The sequence below is a fragment of the Borostomias antarcticus genome, assembly GCF_949987555.1.
Source record: "Borostomias antarcticus genome assembly, chromosome: 29".
Lineage (NCBI taxonomy): Eukaryota > Metazoa > Chordata > Actinopteri > Stomiiformes > Stomiidae > Borostomias > Borostomias antarcticus.
In genome coordinates this window covers 4,676,091-4,698,358 of record NC_140262.1, presented here as the reverse complement: position 1 = coordinate 4,698,358, position 22,268 = coordinate 4,676,091, and the positions used below count along the sequence as shown (strand labels likewise).

The 22,268-nt window shown below is 48.8% G+C and overlaps 1 protein-coding gene across 1 annotated transcript in view; it reads left to right on the top strand.

Moving 5' to 3' along the window:
• The window catches only part of myof (myoferlin), a 29,574-nt gene extending 7,353 nt beyond the window's left edge, over positions 1–22,221 (top strand). The window contains exons 12-52 of the mRNA XM_084459882.1: positions 168–294; positions 400–503; positions 680–748; positions 902–945; positions 2,085–2,167; positions 4,731–4,855; positions 5,836–5,949; positions 6,596–6,773; positions 7,255–7,379; positions 7,595–7,704; positions 8,232–8,424; positions 9,268–9,423; positions 9,582–9,713; positions 10,039–10,202; positions 10,942–11,056; positions 11,425–11,527; positions 11,759–11,904; positions 12,868–13,038; positions 13,137–13,224; positions 13,370–13,447; positions 13,858–14,039; positions 14,143–14,301; positions 15,284–15,385; positions 15,733–15,894; positions 16,033–16,198; positions 16,475–16,551; positions 17,294–17,392; positions 17,519–17,647; positions 18,079–18,234; positions 18,350–18,441; positions 18,881–19,051; positions 19,639–19,787; positions 19,956–20,095; positions 20,224–20,312; positions 20,394–20,489; positions 20,678–20,819; positions 20,929–21,028; positions 21,154–21,344; positions 21,444–21,553; positions 21,767–21,914; positions 22,041–22,221. Of these exons, the coding sequence (XP_084316008.1) occupies positions 168–294; positions 400–503; positions 680–748; positions 902–945; positions 2,085–2,167; positions 4,731–4,855; positions 5,836–5,949; positions 6,596–6,773; positions 7,255–7,379; positions 7,595–7,704; positions 8,232–8,424; positions 9,268–9,423; positions 9,582–9,713; positions 10,039–10,202; positions 10,942–11,056; positions 11,425–11,527; positions 11,759–11,904; positions 12,868–13,038; positions 13,137–13,224; positions 13,370–13,447; positions 13,858–14,039; positions 14,143–14,301; positions 15,284–15,385; positions 15,733–15,894; positions 16,033–16,198; positions 16,475–16,551; positions 17,294–17,392; positions 17,519–17,647; positions 18,079–18,234; positions 18,350–18,441; positions 18,881–19,051; positions 19,639–19,787; positions 19,956–20,095; positions 20,224–20,312; positions 20,394–20,489; positions 20,678–20,819; positions 20,929–21,028; positions 21,154–21,344; positions 21,444–21,553; positions 21,767–21,914; positions 22,041–22,079 (5,124 nt within the window). The 3' untranslated portion in view covers positions 22,080–22,221. The remainder of the gene's footprint in view (positions 1–167; positions 295–399; positions 504–679; positions 749–901; positions 946–2,084; positions 2,168–4,730; positions 4,856–5,835; positions 5,950–6,595; positions 6,774–7,254; positions 7,380–7,594; positions 7,705–8,231; positions 8,425–9,267; positions 9,424–9,581; positions 9,714–10,038; positions 10,203–10,941; positions 11,057–11,424; positions 11,528–11,758; positions 11,905–12,867; positions 13,039–13,136; positions 13,225–13,369; positions 13,448–13,857; positions 14,040–14,142; positions 14,302–15,283; positions 15,386–15,732; positions 15,895–16,032; positions 16,199–16,474; positions 16,552–17,293; positions 17,393–17,518; positions 17,648–18,078; positions 18,235–18,349; positions 18,442–18,880; positions 19,052–19,638; positions 19,788–19,955; positions 20,096–20,223; positions 20,313–20,393; positions 20,490–20,677; positions 20,820–20,928; positions 21,029–21,153; positions 21,345–21,443; positions 21,554–21,766; positions 21,915–22,040) is intronic.
• The last annotated feature ends 47 nt before the right edge of the window (positions 22,222–22,268 follow it).

The window sequence follows — 22,268 nt, the reverse complement described above, 5'->3', positions numbered from 1 at the left end:
CATTGTAAAGCGCTTTGAGTGCCGCTAAGGTGGAGAAGCGCTATATAAGTGCAGTCCATTTACCATTTACAGACTCATTTAGATCTGGACACAGCAAAAAAAAATCCCTATAGTGTGGCTATGATATGACACATGTGTGTGTGTGTGTGTGTGTGTGTGTACTGCAGGTGGAGAAGAGAGGGTCCAACGATGACCAGGATGACATAGAGAGTAACCTGCTCCTCCCAGCGGGGGTCACCCTACGATGGGCCACCCTGACCCTCAAGGTGTTCCGAGCCGAGGACATCCCCCAGAGTAAGGCGCGCGCACACACACACACACACACACACACATCCCAGACAGAAAACACAGCGCATCTATCAAACTCACTGATGGGCGGCTGCGTTTTTTCCCGTGCAGTGGACGATGCGTTTGTCCAGTCGGTGAAGGGGCTCTTTGGAGGGGACGGGAACAAGAAGAACCTGGTGGATCCTTTCCTGGAGGCTCGCTTCGCTGGTAAAAAGGTTAGACTGACCAAGACTGACCAATCCTACCGTGAAGAGGCTAAGGCCCAGCCAAACATCGGCGCAAATCTGACAAAATGTTCATTTTAGAGCGACCCGTCTCTTCAAAGTGATGGGAGGTCGTGGTTGTCCTCTGGACGTCTAGACAGTGAGGTCAATGTGATGTTCCTCCGCAGCTGTGCACGCAGATCGTTGAGAAGAACGCCAACCCGGAGTGGAACCAGCTGCTGAACCTGCAGGTCAAGGTAAGGGTATACTAGATGTTCCACATCTTTTACCGTACTTCTTAACTCCCATCTAAAGGGTTCCTTAAGAAGGTTCTTTATCAGGAAACCCGGCCAATTGCTGTTCAAAACTGTACTCCCTGTAGTTGAATTGTGTTTTCTTTTTTACTGCAGTTCCCATCCATGTGTGAGCGCATCAAACTGACTGTCTTTGACTGGTGAGCCAACTCCTGAAGCAGAACATGATTTGTAGGCCTACATTCCTATTTTGATTAAAGGTAGGCTGTGTCCAGGGATTGCAGGCTTCACACAGCGTTTCCTAATGGAGGATGATGTCCTGTAGTTGTCCACCCTTGGGGTGCCTCTCTGGCTGAGCTGCTGTTGGCTATGAGAGGAGGAGCCTCTGGCGTGTGGTCGTGTGGTCATTGTGTGTGTGTGTGTGTGTGTGTGTGTGTGAGTAAGAGATTCCTTGTGTGTGTGTGTGTGTATGTGTTTGGCCTGGGAGGGCCCTGGCAGCAGCTGCAGTGTGTGTGTGTGTGTGTGTGTGCGCGTGTGTGAGTAAGAGATTCCTTGTGTGTGTGTGTGTGTGTGTGTGTGTGTGTATGTGTGTGTATATGTTTGGCTTGGGAGGGCCCTGGCAGCAGCTGCAGTGTGTGTGTGTGTGTGTGTGTGTGTGTGTGTGTGTGTGAGTATGACTCAGACTGAGCATGGCTGGCCGCTCCCTCTCCCAGCCCGAAAATCCTGTGGGCTCAACGCTGCCCTCAGCCAGTCTCTGGAACCCTGTCTGGGTTCCCAGGTTGAGAGGTTAGGACAACAGGAGCTCCGTCCAGTGTGAAAACCACCACACACTCTGACCACAAGCTGCCCCTACACTCTCTAGATATGGGTGTGTTCATTTGAAAGGGTTGTACCAGTGTCCGTTTTAAGCATTTCACTATATAGCTATATCTTGAGCAAGATATGAAAATGCAGCTTTTAGAGGACAAGGCAAAGCCGTTGCTGTTTTGCTTAGGTATATAATCTACTCAACCCTGACAGGTCTACATAAGCGTCTAGGCGTTCGGGCTAAAGGTTGGTTGTGGACAGTTAAAAGAGAGCGCCACCTAGGGGAGAGTGGACTCTAGAAAGAGGAGGGTGGCGGTTTAATCAAGGAACTATCGCTTCTGAGGGGCCAATCGGAGGTCATGGGGTCGGACCTGCGTTGAAGGCTACAGGGGAACTCCGGCGTCCCTCTAGTCCAGGACACCAAGGCCCTACACAGGCCTGAAGCAGGCAGGGACAGCTAGAGGGAGGGGCTTTACCTCAGACAGGCTCCGTAGTTTCACTCTGGTCAGTGAGTGTTGTGTCTCTGATTCAGGGATCGCCTGACCAAGAATGACGCCATCGGCACCACCTACCTGAACCTGGCCAAAATAGCCTCCTCTAGTGGAGAAGTTCAAGGTAAGGTTGAAGACGTATTCTTCTGTTTTCCCTCGCTCTCTTTCTCTCTGTCTTTTTTTCCCCTCTCTCCCTCTCTCTCTTTTCTCTCTCCCTCTCTCTTGTTTAGACAAAGGGCCGTGTTTTGGCGAATCCGACACTGTCGGAACGTAGACGCGGAAGTGAAGATGGTCGCACTCGGTGTGGCCAATGCCGTTTCGGTCATTTTGACAGTTTTGCACGGTCATGCCAGGAACGCTTCTCAGAAAACATACAGAGGGCTGTATTGTACCACTACCACGACCTCACTATAACACCCATGAGGTTGAGACAACACACCCCACTGTAGTCCTAACAGACCTGGACTACGCGGATGACACCAGCAGCTCTCCGGCTACGAAGAGAAAGTGCAGGAGCTCCCGCACAGTGTGGAGACAGAGTGTGCCAAGGTTGGCCTTCGGCTAAATGCCAAGAAAACCGAGGTAATCATCTACAACATTCTCCCGGACCATCCGCCTCTAACGACAACAGGAGGCACCGCTCTGAGGGAAGTAAATTATTTAAAATACCTGGGTCAACTCGTCCGAGCAAGAATGTGTGTGGAACTCCAACCTCCCCCGACAAATCAAGCTCAGCTTCTTCTCCGCGACGGTAGAGTCTGTTCTTCTACACGGCTGTGAACGCTGGACCCTGAAGCCCCACCCTGCAGAAGTCCCCAGATGGGTGCTACACCAGAATGCTGCTGGTGCTTAAGATCAACAAGAACGAGCATGTTATCAACAAGCATCTGTATGGGGGGTGTTATCAACAAGCATCTGTATGGGGGGTCACCAAGGGGGAGTTAGAAAATAGCAGCTAGGAGAGTGAGGCTGGCAGGTCAGAGGTCACTGCCAGAGGCACCAGGAGCTGCCAGCCAGCAAAATGGTGCCGTGGGAGGCAACACATGGGCATCGGTCACGAGGGCGTCCGACACAACATAGGTGGACGTACTCAAGAAAGAGCAGAAAGCACCAGCGCGCTAGCCGGATGTACGGAGGATGGGAATGACCACAAGCGCCGATGGAGGATGACCTAGAGAGACCACCTGACCTGTCCAAACATTTGAAGCATTCCTAAGGTTATCTGGATCACTGACCTGCTGGCCCTAGCCTAGAAAAAAGATGAAGCACGTTGTGTGGGTGTGTAGGTGGGGGCACAATGTAGGCTATGGCGTAATCTAGGGTGAGTTCAGCCCCGACAAAACGGTGCGAAATGTTTATTGAAACGGAAACAGTGGTGTGTTGAACACCGCAAGCCTTGCACTTATGGCAGCTGAGCAGATAGGGCGGGGTTTATATATCAGTCTGATGATTGGGTAACACCTCTGACACACCCGCCAAACAAGAGAAAACCTACCTCCTAGCCCGTTGCACACCGTTTTGAGGAAACGTACTATGTCGTTCAACCCTGAAACCCACCGCAAAGTGCTGCACACCGTTTTCAGATTGAACTCTCCCCTGGAGTGTGCATCAAACCACCTAGATATTAATGGAGTGGACCCCCAATTCACATAAAGGATACCGTGATCAGATGACGCGCACAACTGTGTAAAGAAAACTCTTGTAATAAATGTATTTGCCGGTAAAATAGGGTCCAAAGAGTTTCACACACCTGACGGAATACTTTCAAACAGCCCATGTATTTGTATTTTCTTCTTCCTGCTATAGATGAACATGCGGGATTTGGGGCCGATCAACAGTATGAAGGTTGAATAGATTTGGTTGATCAATAGTGTGATAGCGTGTGTCTGGCATGGCGTGCATGCGCTGTTTATAATCCCATCAATGCCTTCTGTCTTCATCGCTTCAACGCATTTGCATGAAATTTGTGTGTTGTGTGCAAAAATTCTCCCCTTTTTTCTCAAATATGTAGACTAGAGCGCCTTTGCATGTGCCACAAGTTGCTAGCACCAAAACCTGACCAAAACTAAAATTCAAAACGTGTTCTTTAACCTGTTCTTTCACACTAAAACTGATGTTAAAGCCCCAAACGCACTGGAAGAGTCAATTGACGTGCTTCATTTGACTCACCTCATTCGACGCTCCTATGGCGCACTGCAGGCGTCAGCTTTGATAGGGAGCTGATTTAATTGACGCTCAGTTGACGCTCCAAAATGTAAACAAGTTCGGAGAAGAAGCGTCAAGGCAGTTTGACTCGCCTCAAATCGCTTTCGGTGCGTGATCGGCCATTTAAAACAATTGGTGTACTTCATAACGCTAGCGTCAGACTCTCCCAGTGCGTCTGGGGCTTAAGTCTAAAAATGCCTGATAATTCACCTGCTAGATTCTTAGCGGAGAGCAGTACCTCAACAGTTTGGCTCAGCACCCCCAGTAGACCTCCAGACTCACGTTGCCTAACGCTAGGAGATGCCTAACGCTAGGAGATGCCTAACGCTAGGAGATACCTAACGCTAGGAGATACCTAACGCTAGGAGATACCTAACGCTAGGAGATGCCTAACGCTAGGAGATACCTAACGCTAGGAGATGCCTAACGCTAGGAGATGCCTAACGCTAGGAGAAGCCTAACGTGACCCTGCGTCCCCCCAGGGAAGACGGGGGAGGCTGAGGTGGGCTTCCTGCCTGCGTTTGGCCCTTGCTACGTCAACCTTTACGGGAGCCCCCGCGAGTTCACCGGCCTCCCGGACCCCTACGAGGACCTCAACCACGGCAAGGTCTGTCCCCGCTGTTGCCTGTGTTAAATCTAACCCTGCTGTTTTGTCGGGTGGAATTTTTTTCTTTGCTGTTTCTTGTAGCTTGGGGGTACCTCTTCAAAATACAAGAGGGTGCTCGGTGATATCCCTTGAGCATTTTCAGATTGTCTGGGGAAAAAAGAACGGGAAAGGACATATGTCTTCACCAAATCTAGCTGCTATACCTCCAACAAAGGAAGCGTTCACTGAAAATTTAAAGAGGGCCCATTTCTAAGCATACCTGTGGTGAAATCTCAATAACAATCTGCCACCTGCAATGAACCCAGAGGAATTTGGATGGGAAAAGGACACTAGTAACAGGGCACTGATCCCAATCCACCTACCAGAAGATGTCAGACTGGTTCCAGACTACATCCTGAACATGAGCCGGTGTGACTGCAAGAGTGAAACTCCTTGTAGCTCCAAGAAATGCAGCTGTAAAGTGCATGGTTTGCCATGTTCCATGTTCTGTACATGTTTCAGGGTAGGATGCTCAAGACCCTAATACGTAATATTATTACCATAACTTGGGGCATAAATTGTGCTTCGTTGCCCACCCATTTTTTTTGCCTCCACCCACCCACCAGGTGATTTCTGGCTACGCCTCTGCAGTATTCATTTAGAATACATGACCTCCTTTATTAATAGTCATTGTAGATGATCCATTTAATCCTATAATGCATCATTCAATATCATAAGTCTCTATTTTTGTGTGATTTTGGCATTTTCGGGCATGAAGGGGTTAATATCTGAAAATGCTCAAGGGATATCACCGAGCACCCTCCTGTATTTTGAAGAGGTACCCCCAAGCTACAAGAAACAGCAAAACAAGGTTCACCTATAAATCGGGCTATGGCTCCTGGACTGACTACCCGAGCGCTAACCCATCTCGAAATGTTTCATTTATTATAGGCTTCCCTTGCGAACATGAACGTTTTTTTTATCCGGGTGTTTTTTGACAGGGGGAAGGCGTGGCCTATCGTGGGAGGATCCTGGTGGAGCTTTCTACCCAACTAGAAGGCAAGGCAGACAAGACTGTGGACGAGATCTCCAGTGATGATATACTGGTCGTCCAGGTACTGTGCCCCCTAACTTCCAGGTACCGCAAACAAGGTTTTTCCTGCATAGAGGAATCTTTGGCACCCCTCAAAGAGATCTTAGCCAGAGCCAATGGAAAATCACCAGTGCCAAAAGTCTAAAAATTGAGAATAAAAATAGCAATTCAAATCCTCTCCAAATGTGTTTGATAGCTTGTTTCAAGTGCAGCCCATCCCTCTTTCTTGCATTGTCCATGGTTTGGACCACTAGTAATCGAGATAATTAATAGACAGGTTATCAGGATCTTAAACATTTTAGCTTCATATCCACCTTGTGTCATGTCAGGAGATTTCCCGCCATTGTGAAAAGTGAGCTCAGTCAGAACGACAACGAAGAATATAGACCTATATACGCTGGTAGGCTACTCGGCATAAAAGGGAGGTTTCCCCCCAAAATTGTGTGCGCATCACCCCCCAAAGACCCATTCTCAACCAGGAAAAACCCCAGCAAAGGGTGGTGCTGTGGAAGTGGTTAATTGAACCATGCTTGGGTGTTAAATTGGTCCCTGAATGTACAGAAGACCTCACTTGGCTGTCGCAGGGTTGATCTTGAACCCTCTCTCTCTCTCTCTCCCTCATCTCTCTCTTTCCCTCCCTCATCTCTCTCTTCCCCTCCCTCCCTCAGAAATACCAACGGCGGAGGAAGTTCTGTCTGTGTGCCGTGTTCCACAGCAGCAGCATGCTGCAAGACCCGGGAGAGCCCATCCAGTTCGAGGTCAGCATTGGCAACTACGGCAACAAGCTGGACGCCACCTGCAAGCCGCTGGCCTCCACGACCCAGTACAGCTGTGCTGTGTTCGACGGTGAGGACCGACCGGTCATCTGTCATCCCAGTCCTTGATATCAATAGCCATGTTTTCATCCACACGTTTTATGCGAATTAAGTTATATCGAATTAAAAATGCCTTATGGAAACAGTAAAATTCGATTAAAAATCGTGAAAATCAACAAAAAGTTTGTACCGTCGATCTCATCGGATTTTCTTTTGTTCGATAAAAGTCTTTTGTGATAAATGCTTTATCCGATTTAAAGCTCTAGATGGAAACGCACGATCACCGGCTTTATTCGCATTCATATTTTTAGCGATCCTCACACAATTCGATTGACAAGTGGATGGAAACATGGCTAATAAGGTTTGGCTTCCAAACAGCCATGTACAGGGTTGGTTACAACTCCCAAACCCTGGTCAGGCCTCCCAACATAGAAACAGCCTGTTGGAATTACTGTTTTGGGCCAATACAGGAAACTGAGTGCGCTATGTTACATCTGCTCCCTGTTGCCCAGGTAACCACTACTACTACCTTCCATGGGCGAACACTAAGCCTGTAGTGGTGGTGACATCATTCTGGGAGGACATCAGCCATCGTCTGGACACCGTCAACATCATCCTCTTCATCTCTGGGCACCTTGTGAGTCCAGGCGAGACCAGATGGTTGATCTACAACACAGCAGTGCTCACACACACAGACTAGGGTTAAAGGAATCGCATGGATTGAATTTCCTGCACAGAGCGGACTGAAGATCATTGCTAGTCCATCAGCCCACAATCGATTTAGGAGTTTTGAAACTCTTTTGAAACTTGCACCTTCCTTGATACCTTACTTACGGTCTTTCTTGTCTTCAGGAATCGAGCATTAGTGCGATGAAGACGGCCATCTTGGCCAAGGTGTCTGACAGGGATCTGGCGGAGATCTGGCTGAAGCTCCTCAATCAGCTCATCGAGGACCTGGAGAGGTAGACTTGGTCCTCTGACACGACGCGTCTGTTTAAATCCCACATCCAGCCCATGCTTATTCCAATCCAGTACTTTTACAGATTAATGCACACGTGAACCCCTCATTGAGCGAGTGGTAGACAACCTTTTCAAAATCAGAATCAGAATCTGTTTATTGCCATTGTAGTTTTTCAACATACTAGGAATTTGCTTTCGGAAGTGGTGCATAACATTGAGACAACATTGGACAGGGTGCAGGGACGAGACAGGACAGAGCAAAGACAGGACAGAGCAAAGACAGGACAGAGCAAAGACAGGACAGCGCAAAGGGCGAGTACAAAATGCTAGCGCAAAAAAAGGGATAAGCTAAGAGAAAAGAGCAATATAGAAAAGCAGTGCAGTCAGTCTAGCGCAGTCTTAGCATCTACACTGCTCCACGAACCTTCTGCAAAGTTGGCATGAAAACAAGTAGTAGGTACTTTCATTGCTAGCATTTGCTTGCTGTACGAAGTCAGCGCTAAGTAGGCCGATCCCTTCTCTGCGCCAGTTTCCGTGTGCCGTCGCTGGAGGGCAAACCCAACCTGACCGCCCTGGATCTCCAGATTAAGAAGCTGAGGGACAGCGCGCTGGCGACCATCCTAGCCGGGGCGCGTCGTATGAGGGAGGAGGCGTCGGAGATCCGCGACACGCTGGGAGACATCGAGGCGTGGCTGGAGAAGCTCCTGCAGCTGGCTGAGGAGGTAGGAGGTTAGGAGGTTAGGAGGTAGGAGGTCAGGAGGGCCGCTGGTTAAAGGGAGCCTCGCCAGGTCGAATACGCCTTACGGGAGATCATTAAAGCTCAATGAGAGAACTTTTTTATAGTTCAATATTCACCTTTACTTGGTATTAGTTTATGAATTGGCCTTAGCAAGACCCCAAAAATTGTTTTCGTGACATGAGACTGCATGAGACCCTGTGAACTTATTACTGGCTAGTACACTGGCGGGAAATCTTGTGGTGGAAGCGGAAGTGACGGGTTTTGCGTGTCACAATATCAGGAAGACAACAAACACTTCGCCCCGCGAATTTATCTACCTGTACATGCACATAAAAGAAAGAAGAACTGGTATTTACCTGCATTGAAGCCATCCTTCCAGAAAGTCCATTGAAGTAGCTACAATCTTCCAATCCAGTCTGCTCTACGCACGCCTGTCATCATATTTGTTTCCCCTCATTACAGCGAGTGAGTGAGGAGTTGTGGGAAGTGTGGTTCTTAAAATCCAGGAGTTTCCCAGAGGCATCGTAGCGCTACGTTCATCGTAAGCTATGGCGTTCATCATAGCGCTACGATGAACGTAGCGCTACGATGCCTCTGGGAAACTCAGCCCTCCAGTGCCGATTTTATCAGGACCAGAGGGGCCGCCAAAGTGCCGAGACATCTCATGTAGCTTTAAAGGGGAAGTCGCATTGTCGAGCCTCTGTTCGGGGTCTGGCGAGGAGCCTGAACAGCATCTGAGTTTAAGTCGTTGTTAGGAGGACAGAGTTGCGTCCGAAGCGTCCTGTGGAGGAGGGCCTCCATGATCTTGTGACCTGTGTGTGTCCAGCCCCAGAACAGCATGCCCGACGTCATCATCTGGATGCTGAGAGGAGAGAGGAGGGTGGCCTGCAGTCGCATCCCCGCCCACCAGCTGCTGTACTCCACACACAGCCAGGAGGCCTGCGGGCAGCACTGTGGACGCACGCAAACCATCTTCATGCAGGTAGAGAGAGCGCCGCCCGTAGCGCCTTGATAGGCTCTTAAACCGTTAAACATGAACGGTACGATGTGTTTACCTTATTGCGTTTGTCATTTCTCTCCGATTTTTTTTTTGCTTGATCTTGATACCGATTCTGGTTCTGATTTGCGATTTTTTTTAAGTACCCCATGGACAAGAACAAGGGCTTGAAGGTTCCTGTTCAGATTCGCGTCAACATGTGGCTGGGCCTGTCTGCTCACGAGAAGAAGTTCAACACCTTCTCAGAGGGCACCTTTAGCGTGTTCGCTGAACTGGTAGGGCTCGGTTAAAGATGACACTGAATCCTTCTTTCGTTGGTAACGTGAAGCTGTGTCTGTGACGCAGTATGAGAAACCACACAATATGAACCTGCATCTTATCTGGGAGTTACGAGAAACCAGGCAATATGAACCTCCATCTTGTCTGTCAGTTATGAGAATGAACCAGCCCAGATAGCAAGCGGATGTGTAATGATTCTGGGCCATATATGGGCCGGAACTAAGCCACAAGGGCCAGATCTGGCCTGTATATGGCCCAGATCCGCTTGCTATCTGGGCAGGCAATGTGAACCTGTGTCTGGGTCCGTGTGTCTTTTGCCAGTACGAGAACCAAGCTCAGGTGTTCGGGAAGTGGGGTACCACGGGCCTGGTGGGCCGCTACAAGCACTCTGACGTGACGGGCAAGCTGAAGCTGAAGCAGGAGTACTTCATGCCCCCTCGAGGCTGGGAGTGGGAGGGGGACTGGTTCATAGACCCAGAGAAAGGGTGAGTACACTACTACCTACTCCCTTGACCTCCGTATATATATACTGTATATAAATATATACACCCTCCATCTACATCACTGCTACTCTGTCTCACTCTGTTGTGGCTGTAATATGACCCCGCTGTGGTATGCTGCCATTGGCATGTTATTTCACAATGTTCACAGTTGCACACTGGGGCTTTTGTGCTGCTGTTTCTCCTCATTTTTAAGCTTTCAAAAGGTGTTCATCCCTCATTTAAAGGAGGGGGGAAGGGCGTGAACTCTTGCGAGGTTATGCTTGCCCTGGTTTAGCCAGGGAACAACTATTAAATGGCGGAAAAGGCCGGAGAGTTGGACTCCGGCCTGTTAGAGTGAGTGACTAAGAGATTCCACAATCTACCCTTTTAATCACAATCACAGGAAAGGCTAGTCGCTCTGCCTCTCTCTCCCTCGAGATAGTCCCGAGATGCCAGCTGCAAATTGTTTATGTTCCTCTCCTGCCAAGCCCCTCCCCCCTGTAGGAAAGCGTACCGAAACGTACCAGGATCAGGATGTGAACTGGATTTATTGTCGAATGTTTGAAGGTCATTCGCTGCCAAAACATGCAAGCGAAACAAGTGATCTGTCCAATGTCCATCCATCATCTCTCTCCCTACCCACTCCGCTCGACCTCCGACCCCATGCCGTTAAAACCAGCTGTGCTCTCTGTGAGCGGGTTTAGGTGTGTGTATCAATAACGCCCGTCTCTGTGCGTGCTAGTCTGTTGACAGAGGCCGACGCGGGACACACCGAGTTTATGGACGAAGTCTTCCAAAACGAGACTCGCTTCCCCGGGGGAGAGTGGAAGTCTGCTGCAGAGACCTACACTGACGTGGTTAGAGGAACACACACGCACGCACACACACACACATGCACACATGCGCAAGTGCACTCACACACACACACACGTGCGCAAGTACACTCACACACACACACACATGCGCAAGTGCACTCACACACACACACGTGCACAAGTACACTCACACACACACACACACATGCGCAAGTGCACTCACACACACGCACACACACACACACACACATATACACACACATGCGCAAGTGCACTCACACACACACACACACTCACACACACACCTGCAAAACGTGGAACTTCCCACCCCCCATACCCACCCCCCATAACTGTGTGTGTGTGTGCGTGTGTGTGTGTGTGTATGTGTGTGTGTGTGTGTGTGTGTGTAGAATGGGGAGAAGGCCCAGAGTCCAGGGGAGATTGAGTGTCCTGCAGGATGGACCCTGGACGATGACTGGACCGTTGATGTCAACAGGGCTGTGGATGAGAAAGGTCCTAATGTCTCTTTCTCTCCCCCCCCCCCCCCCTCTCTCTCTCTCTCTCTCTCTCTCTCTCACACATTCATTCATTCTTTCTCCCTCTATGTAGTGAATATTTAAACGAAAAGTATAAAAATAATCGTCTTTTATTGATAGGCACTACAAATGAAAGAATTAATAAGAATATAATATGTTTACGTTATGTGTATATCTTTATGACTCGTATGAACGCTGCCCCCTGCAGGTTGGGAGTATGGCGTGACCATCCCCCCGGATAACAAGCCCAAGTCCTGGGCGCCCGCTGAGAAGGTCTACCACATCCACCGGCGGAGGAGGGTGGTCCGGCCCAGGAGGAGGTCTGCTGCTCCTGCAGGAGGCGCAGCCATGGAGGTCAGGACCCTACAGGGGTCACAGCCCCCGAACTAGCTCATTTCATTTTGATCGATTTATTATTTTCATTTAACCAGGTAAACAACTCATTGGGATTTACATTTAGGTTTCATACAAACAAAGATACAAATATCCAACATTTAAAAGGCAAGTTTTGAGATCGGTGACAAATTCGATACAGACACAATTTCAAATACTTTCAAATACCGTTAGTCTTTTAAGAATCATACAGTAGGCATATTAAATCAGTTCTGACAATTTCCAGGCAAAGGGGACAGCATATTTAAACGTTTTTTTGTCTAGCTCAGTGCGAACACGTGGAACAGTCATCTGCAGGACATATTGCGAGCGCGGTCTATAGACCATTTCATGGAATGTTTTTAAACACAATAGTACCACAGTTTACAGGGCAGTTGACTTGGACCAAGAAACTGTTGCCCTAGCGACCAAAAGTCCCATTTTTCCACTGAAATGGTTTATAATGGCCTCTGTGATGGTTGACTCAGTACAGACAAACTACAGTAGCTCGTTTTCAAAACCAGGCTGCCTGTTTTTGCAGTATGGAATAGTTATGGAAGATATCCCACTGAGCAAAGACACGTCTAAAAGACGTCTTTCAGATGTCTTTTTTGTCTTTTTCGGACGTCCAAAAACATCCAATTAGGAGCCAGAATGATTTTTTTTTTTTACGTTCAGATATTGAACCCGTTTTGCACGTCCACAGACGTCTTAGAGGGGTCCAAGCCAGACGTGTGAATATTGAGGGGTCCAGCAGATGTACAAACGGGGTTCAGGACCGACGGATGTTATTAAGACATGATCTGAACGTCTCCCTGACGTTGCGTGTTTGCTGGGATGTCGTTTGTGTGCATGACATCACCCCTCTCCAAACGCTACGGACACATTTTAGATTCATAGCACTGCAGCCAGTGACATCATGTCGCTATGGTTTTCGACCAACAGAGGCGGGACCATGGAGACCCCGAGGGCTGGGAGTTCTCGTCCCTCATTGGCTGGAAATTCCACAGGAAGGAGCGTTCGTCGGACACCTTCCGCCGCCGGCGCTGGAGGAGGAAGATGGCGCCCTCCGAAAGCCTCGGAGCCTCCGCCATCTTTAAACTGGAGGGGGCGCTGGTGAGCGAAGCCGATATAAATGGACGGGTTCGTTCTTGAATGATGCTTTGATCTCTAGGCCGTGTTGTGATCGGGGGGTGGCTATTGTGTCTCTCCAGGGGACCGACACAGGCGAGAAAGACCAGAAAACGGGCGTGGCAAAGCTGTTTGGCGCCAACACGCCCACCGTGTCCTGCTCCTTCGACCGTGAGTGGCTCCGTCTCTGCGTTAAAAACGTGGCTCTTCCTCGACTACTGCGCTTGTCTACAGTATGTCCTTCGGTAGGTTTGGATCCATGTTCATTTGGCAGAGTAACATATTCAGACCCTTCTTCTGTGTTCTGTCTCTGCAGGGTCCTACCTGTATCACCTGCGTGTGTATGTGTACCAGGCCAGAAACCTCATCTCCATGGACAAAGACAGCTTCTCTGGTACGATATCACACTTTTCTGTGGGCCGGCTGTAGCTCAGTTGGTAGAGCGGGTCGTTCAATGATCGAAGGGTCAGTGGTTTGAATCCCAGCTCCGACTGTCCACATGTCGAAGTGTCCTTGAGCAAGACACCTAACCCCAAATTGCTCCCAATGAGCAGGTTAGCATCTTGCATGGCAGCTACCGCCATTGGTGTGTGAATGGGTGAATGAGAGGCCATTGTAAAGCGCTTTGAGTGCCACTAAGGTGGAAAAGCGCTATATAAGTGCAGTCCATTTACCGTTTTCTCACCCATACAGGTGATAGATATTATATAACCTACTGTATTAGCCTTTGCGGTATATTATATAAATGATACACATATGTAATGACATGCGTCTAACGTGCGACATAATCCTTGTGACCCGTAGACCCCTACGCCCACGTGTCCTTCCTGCACGTCAGCAAGACCACGGAGAAGCTGGCGGCCACTCTGAACCCCACCTGGGACCAGACCCTCATCTTCAACGACGTGGAGATTTACGGAGACCCTCACAACCTGGCCCAGCGGCCCCCCGAGGTGGTCCTGGAGCTGTACGACCACGATCAAGTGGTGGGTTTACCAACAGACGCACACACACACACACACTCTTAGTCACATACACACCGTGTATCTGCTTGTGTAACCAGTGTCCGTGCCGCTCTGTCGCCCCCAGGGTAAGGATGAGCTGCTGGGCAGGAGTGTGTGTGTCCCGCTGGTCAAGCTGAACGAGGGCATGGAGAAGGTGCCCAAGCTGCTGTGGCTCCCGGTCACCCAGCGAGGCCAGCGGGCGGGGGAGGTACTGGTGGCAGCGGAACTCATACTGAAGGACAAGGTACCACAATGAGTCAAATGGGATTTTTTTTTTAAAGATATATCTTTGAAGGCATTTCTGCTTTATTATGATAGGACAGTGTAGGTGACAGACAGGAAAGGTGGGGGAGAGAGAGAGAGGGGAAGACATGTAGCAAAGGGCGTGGGCCGGATTTGAACCCACGCCGCTGCAGAAAGGACTAGCCTTTACATGGTAAGCACCCCAGCTACCGGGGCACTGAGGGTCAAGTGAGATTTGAAGCCTTGCTAAAGCACTTGTGGCTGAGACAGCTCTACGGCGATCTCCGTCGTCTGTTCAATGTGATAAATCCGTCTGACGATGTTATTGAGCCGGAGGTTATAATCTCTCTGGACGCCCACAAAGCTTTTGATAGAATTGGATTCGGTTTTGGTCCCAAGTTCTGTTGGTGGGTTATACTGATTTATGAGAGCCCTCAGGCAATGGTTAGAACAACCAACGTGATCTCTGATCCGTTCCCCCTTTTTCGGGGAACGAGACAAGGATGTTCATTGTCTTCCCTGCAACCCCTTGCAATTATGTTGAGGAATACTGCTGAGCTGGGGGGAATACTGTAATGGATTTTAACTCATCTAGTCAAAAAGGATTAACCAAGATTCGCTCAAACAGGTTAAGTCTGGTTTATTGAGAAAACATACGAGCGCAAGGACTTCCGGACCACAAAAAAAATAAAAACACTTTATTATTATTCATTGTAAAGCGCTTTGGATAAAAGTGCTATATAAGTGCATTCCATTTACCATCTGTTTTTGTCTCCCTGTATCTCCATTACTCTCTCTCTCACTCTGTCTCTGTGTCTCTCTCTCTCTGTCCCCCTCTCTCTGTCTCCCTGTGTCTCTCTCTGTCCCCCTCTCTCTGTCTCCCTGTGTCTCTCTCTCTCTCTGTACCCCTCTCTCTTGTCTCCCTGTTTCTCTCTATCTCCATCTCTCTCTGACCCTCGACCTCCCGCTCTCTCACTCTCCAGGGGAACGAGACGGAGCTGCCCCTGGTTCCTCCCAAGAGAGCGGAGAACCTCTACATGGTTCCTCAGGGCATCAGACCCGTGGTGCAGCTCACCGCCATCGAGGTACTGAACAACCACCAGCCTCCTGACTAGTGTCCATCCAGGCCACCGTAGGCACCCCGTTATTACACCTTTATTTAACCAGGTAAAATCCCATTGAGATTAAAAATCTCTTTTGCGAGGGAGACCTGGCCAAGACATGCAGCCGCATAAAAACGGTTTCAGACAAAAAACAACATTACAAGGAATAAAAACAAACATAAAAAACACAAACACGGTCCGTGTGTGCTTTTTCTTGTCTCTCTTTGACCCCCACCCCCCCCCCCCTCTCTATCACTCTCACTCTCTTCATCTCTCTTACTCTCTTCCTCTCTCTCCTCTCCCTCTCTCCGTCTCTCTCTCCGGCCCAGATCCTGGCGTGGGGTCTGCGGAACATGAAGACGTACCAGCTGGCCACCGTTTCCTCCCCCAGCTTGGTGGTGGAGTGCGGGGGGGAGAGGGTGGAGTCTGCCGTCATCAAGAACATGAAGAAGAGCCCCAACTTCCCCGGATCCGTCCTCTTCCTCAAAGTGGTAATAAAAGCCGCCACTCCAGTCTTTGTGTGTGTGTGTGTGTGTGTGAGAGAGAGAGAGAGAGAGAGAATAAAGAGAGATAAACAGAGAGAGAGATAGTTTGCGTACCTTTGTGAACTCTTTGTGTCCCATCACCAGCTCCTTCCCAAAGATGAGATGTACACTCCTCCCATCGTGCTGAAGGTCATCGACCACCGTCCTTTCGGGAGGAGGCCTGTGGTGGGACAGTGTACCATCGACAACCTGGTGGACTTCCGCTGCGACCCTTACGTCGCCAGGGCCGGCGTCGCCATGTCTTCCAAAAGTAAACGTGCACTTTTCCCAGAAACGCTCAGAAACGCTCATCTGTGTTAGAGATTGTTAGCCCTGACTGTGACTCAAAAAGCCCGAATGTGACCCTCGAAGTGCCCTTCTCTTTTTTCAATGTTAGATAAAAGCATATGTTTGGGTTCCCGCGCGGAAGGTCACGGTTCTCGTCCCATTGCAGCTGAAGCTAGACATGTGCTGAGTGTTATTGAGGTGTGTGTGTGTGTGTGTGTGTGTGTGTGTGTGTGTGTGTGTGTGTGTGTGTTATTCACAGTGGCTCTGATGATGGCTGCCCCACCTAAAGATGTGTCCATACTCATGGAGGACAGGGTACCCCTGCTGGAGGAACAGGTACACTACACTCACTGACCTCCCATCCACTCAATTCCTTTTATCTCAGTGTCTTGTTCAATCATTGTAATCTTACCCTCATGGACACCATCTGACAGTCAGGTATATCAGGTTCTGCTCTCTGATAGGCTGGATAGTTGTGGTGATGTATCCAATAAGAATATGACTGTACTCCCTCTTGACTTGCAGTTTGCGTTGGGTATGTCATCTGCCATCAACAAAATGTCCAGCACTAAAATGCGCATTGTACGTATGGATGTACCCCATTGGTCAGATCTCTCGGTTGGCCAATGAAACTGTAGGGTTGAGGGAGCATTTTCCTTTCTAGAGTAGTTTCACTATTCCAAAATCATTGCTGGGGGCACAATAATGATTCACTTCTTCACACAAGACTTTCAGGCATTGGAATTAAATATTTGTTGATCACAAATATTTCCTGATCATGGAATTAGGACTTACTAATAAGTCAATGCACCAAATCCATACCAGATCACTCCAGATACCAGATTGATACCAGATTGATTTTGCCATCAGATGATTACAGTTGATCATAATCATTCAGATTTTAATGTCCGCCATTGATATAGATGATAACTAATTCTTCATTGCATCCCATCCTACTTCTCCCAAAGCATTCTGAGAAGGTGAGACCCCATTGTCCGAATACACAGGTACCTCTCCAATGACCCCGCATTCAGGAGCGTGTACTGAATACGATCATCTGAACACTTTTTCACCTCAGGAGAAAGAGACGGTCGACTGGTGGAGCAAGTTCTACGCATCTACCGGAGACCACCAGAAATGTGGTCCCTACCTGAAGAAGGGATACGACACCCTGAAGGTGAACCTTTGACCCCAGTCACCCAGAATAATCCGGATTATAGACAGAAGTACTGGATGGATAACTCGGGTAACTCCAACATTCGACGTGAACCGTAAGTGAATGTAAATCTTCTGTTCCCGGCAGGTGTATGAGAATGAGCTGGAGGATATTCTGGAGTTCCAGGCGCTGACGGACTTCTGCAGCACCTTCAAGCTGCAGAGAGGGAAGAACGAGGAGGGGGTGGACGATCCCTCGGTCGTGGGCGAGTTCAAGGTGGAGTCAAGCATTTTAATTACAGTGGCCTCACTCGTTCTGAACTCCACTGGTCCGATTTCAGTCATTTAACTTCTGAATGACTGATTGATTGATTGATTTTTATTTATTTTTAAGACAGGGACAAGGTACAGTAGACATTTACCCTATAGGATAGGGAGAGATGCACTGTACAAGGGTATAGCTAAACAGCTAATTTCCACCCGCAGTCCCTGGGCAAATAAATATACAGTCTGATGAGTGTTATGCACCAATTGGTCAAAACAAATTCCTAGTATGTGCGAAAACTACCTGGCAAGTAAAAATGATTCAGATTCTGATTAATGCCCCCTTGTGCCATCTAGTGGTGGAGTCGATGCATTGTTCTATGTTTTGTGTAATAATACAGTGTGCGTCTGTGTGTGTGTGTTTGTGTGTGTATGTGTTTCCAGGGTTCATTTAAGGTGTACCCCCTGTCAGATGACCCCGGCATAACTCCTCCCCCTCGCCAGTTCCGTGAGCTACCTGAGAGCGGACCTCAGGAGTGCCTGGTCCGGATCTACATCATCAGGGCCATTGACCTACAGCCCAAAGACAACAACGGCAACGTGAGACACACACACACACACACACACGCAGTTATGAATGAATGCTACATGTTTTGTAGATATAGTAAAATTCTGTTTTGAACATCTTTACTAAAGATGCTCTCTCTCTTCACAGTGTGATCCGTACATTAAGATCTCATTAGGAAAGAAGACCGTTGAAGACAGAGATAACTATCTGCCCAACACCACCAACCCTGTGTTCGGAAGGTCAACTTTTATTCGGAAATATTTTGCCTAACATACATAACTCATTAGGGAGAGAGGCAATCAATCAATCAATCAATCAAAGCTTTATTTATATAGCGCATTTCATACCCAGAGGCAACACAATGCGCTTTACAGAGAACAAGGGAGGTGGGCATACGACCCACTCTCTACATATTCCAGAGGGAAGCAAAAAAACAGTAATCACCCGGGGGCCAGATAAGTGAGCTGTAAAAATTCTTCCCTGACCCCTCTCAACAAGGCGATCGAGCAAGCTCCTGGAGTATGTTTGTCTACCGCAAGTGCCTCAATGGAGCCGTTAAACAAGGGAATTGAAGCCACACAGACAGGAAGTAGCAGCACTACCACTAGACCAACTTACCTCTCTCTCTCTCTCTCTCTCTCTCTCCCCTTACCCTATCTTCTATTCCCCTGTGGACAGGATGTTTGAGATGTCCTGCCACCTGCCCCAGGACAAGGACCTGAAGATCTCCGTGTACGACTATGACCTGCTTACGCGTGACGAGAAGGTCGGCGAGACGGTCATCGACCTGGAGAACCGCTTCCTGTCTCGCTTCGGCTCCTACTGTGGCCTGCCACAAACCTACTGCATGTGAGGATGGACGCATTACGGATCTGGGTCGAAATGCAAACCTGGGGAGCTTGATTGTTTTCGTCTGCCACAATGGAGGCTAAAGGCTGTCCCTAGAAATGTAAACTCTACCCACCTAGGTCTGGGTCACACCAGGTTGATGCTAGAATGGATGGTCGGAAGGGAGGGGGGCGGGATCTCCGCTACACGTCATTAAACGCTCACAGCGGAATCCTTTGGCAGCCAGGAGGCGCGCGGGCAGTGCAGTGCCTGTTTGGAATGGGCAGATTGTTTGGCCTTCAGCGTTTCTGCTTGCAGCTTTCCCGGCACAGCGCCCTCTGGCTGCTAGGTGGTATATAACATTGTGCCTGTTCCAAATGTGCAGATTGAGAAAATCGAAATGCAGAGACGCTCCTTCCATTACAGTATGATGGTAGATTTTTTAGTTCACACATGGAAGGTTCTGGGTTCAAGTTAATCAGTTACACACACGTTAGCATTTTCTTTAATCAATATGGGGAGTGCAGGTCAGTTATTCACTCAACAACTCTTCATGTCACATTTTGCCCTGAGCTGTCCACTGATTGGCTGTGATCTCCATTGAACAGCTCTGGAATCAACCAATGGCGTGACCAGCTGAAGCCGTCCCAGATCCTCCAGAACCTGGCCCGTCTGAAGGGAGTCCCTACCCCCAGGACCGAAGACAACGGAAACACCCTCACCTTCAACGGCCGGGACTACAACCTGGAGCAGTTTGGTAAAACAGTTACACATATGCCCTCCAGTCCCATCACATCACGTCATCATAAAATTCAGTCCTCACTGCTGACCTCACAGAATGACTCTGTAAATGGAAGTAAATTGTACTCTAGTGTCCTATATTGTGTGATATAATAAGTACTAATAAAGTTGATTCAATATCTAGAGGCCAACAAGGAGATCCACCAGCACCTGGGTCCGGCTAACGAGAGGATCTGTCTGCACGTGCTCAGAAACCAGAATCTGGTCCCAGAACACGTGGAGACCAGGACACTGTACAGCAGTTTCCAGCCCACTCTCTCCCAGGTCAGGAACTTGCATTGCTAGGGTCACAGGTTCAAGTCCCACCGGGAGCCGCTCATGCTGAAAATGTATAATAGTCTCCTGTGAATGAGTGACTGACCGATGGGTCTGTCCATTGTCTCTCTCTTCAGGGACAGTTGCAAATGTGGGTTGACGTTTTCCCCAAAAGTCTGGGAGCTCCCGGACCTCCTTTCGAGATCGTACCGCGCAAGGCTAAAAAGTGAGTGGTGCTGTTGCTTCACACGCATACTTATTGCTTCTAACGGCTACTCTTAAAGACTTTATCTGTCTCTGTTGTCAGGTTTTTCCTGCGAGCTGTCATCTGGAACACGACAGATGTGACCCTGGACGAGACAAGCATCACTGGGGAGCACATGAGTGACATCTACGTAAAAGGGTAGGAGACCTCTGCTAAAATATGAATGAGTTAATAAGGTGTTTCAGTCAGACACACGGAACAAATATATACAATTGAATATCTTTCCTTCTTTCACAAGCTCCGCTAACTTGACTATGCTTCTTAATTGAGCTACTGTGATGATGATGATGATGATGATGTTAATGACCCGCGTTGTTCTCTGCTAGCTGGATGCCAGGCATGGAGGAGGACAAGCAGAAGACAGACGTTCACTACAGGTCTCTGGACGGAGACGGGAACTTCCACTGGAGGTTCGTGTTCGGGTTCGAGTACCTTCCTGCCGAGCAGCTGTGTCTGGTCTCTAAGAAGGTGAGTCGTTTGGGACCTGTGGTACTGAGGTTAACAGAGACAGATAAAGGCCCATGATTGGTTTCTCCTCATCTCCTCACTGAGAAACTCTCTTTCCTTCCAACCTCAGGAGCACTTCTGGAGCCTTGACAAAACCGAGTTCAGGATCCCCCCCAAGCTGATCGTTCAAGTGTGGGATAACGACAAGTTCTCACTGGACGATTACCTCGGTGAGATTTCTCTTTTAGCGCGCACCAGATCTCTGGTGATCGGGTGTGTCGGACTCAGAATATTGGGGGAGAGACGCCCCTTAGATCCGTTATTCACTCACAATTCCATCGCCATGATGTCACAGGCACTGTGGAGCTGGACCTACGGAATCTGACCCCGCCCGCCAAGACGCCGCAGAAGTGCACCCTGGGGATGATGGAGGCAAAGGCAAAGGCGGAGCCCAAATCTGATCTGGCCACCTCGCTGTTTGCACAGCAGTCTGTCCGGGGCTGGTGGCCTTGCGTCACGGAGCAGGATGGGAAGAAAGTCCTGGGGGTGAGTAGGGAGGGGTTAAAGGTCACGGGTTGTTCACTCTGACACGGACCTATAGAGGTTTTTTATATTGAAAGATTAATTCAAACGATGTGTGTGTAGGGGAAAGTAGAGATGACGCTGGAGATCATCAGTGAGAAGGACGTGGATGAGAAGCCTGCAGGGAAGGGCCGGGACGAACCCAACATGAACCCCAAGCTGGACCCTCCCAAGTAAGAGATCTGACGCAAACAGGCTCATTCATCTGTTGTATACACTTTGACACATAAATATGCAACTGGAAATGTATGTATAATTATATTAAATCTGAGCATCTCACTATAATACGCCCTTTATTGGACATCACTTCTTCATCTCAGATGGCTGGATAGAATATCCCATAGGCTCTGTATTGACCAGCTTTCCTTCTCATCCCAAACGAACAGCCGACCAGACACGTCGTTCTTCTGGTTCACAAACCCCTGTAAGACCCTGAAGTTCATCGTGTGGCGCAGGTTCAAGTGGCTCTTCATCGGCCTGATTATCCTGATCATAGTGCTGCTCTTCCTCGCTATCCTGCTCTACTCACTACCGGTAAGGCCGGAGAATACGAGGATCGAGAACATGCATTAACTGTGACTGTCTACTCCATGTTTTTTTTGTAGGCTATGAACTTGTGATGAACAGATTGATTGAAACTGATTTTTTGTCTTATTCCAGAACTACATTTCAATGAAGATTGTGAAGCCATTTAATTGAAAATACTCCATATGACACAGCAAGACAACTCCATATCGTCTGATATATTCCTCTCAGTTTGCAGACCACAGTCTTCCCATGCATGTTCAACCACATCATGACATGTTTTAATCAAGCATAAAAATGTATTGTTTTTTTCTATGTCCAATGCCAATGAGGGGAATGCCCAATGAGGGAACTTGCCCAAGT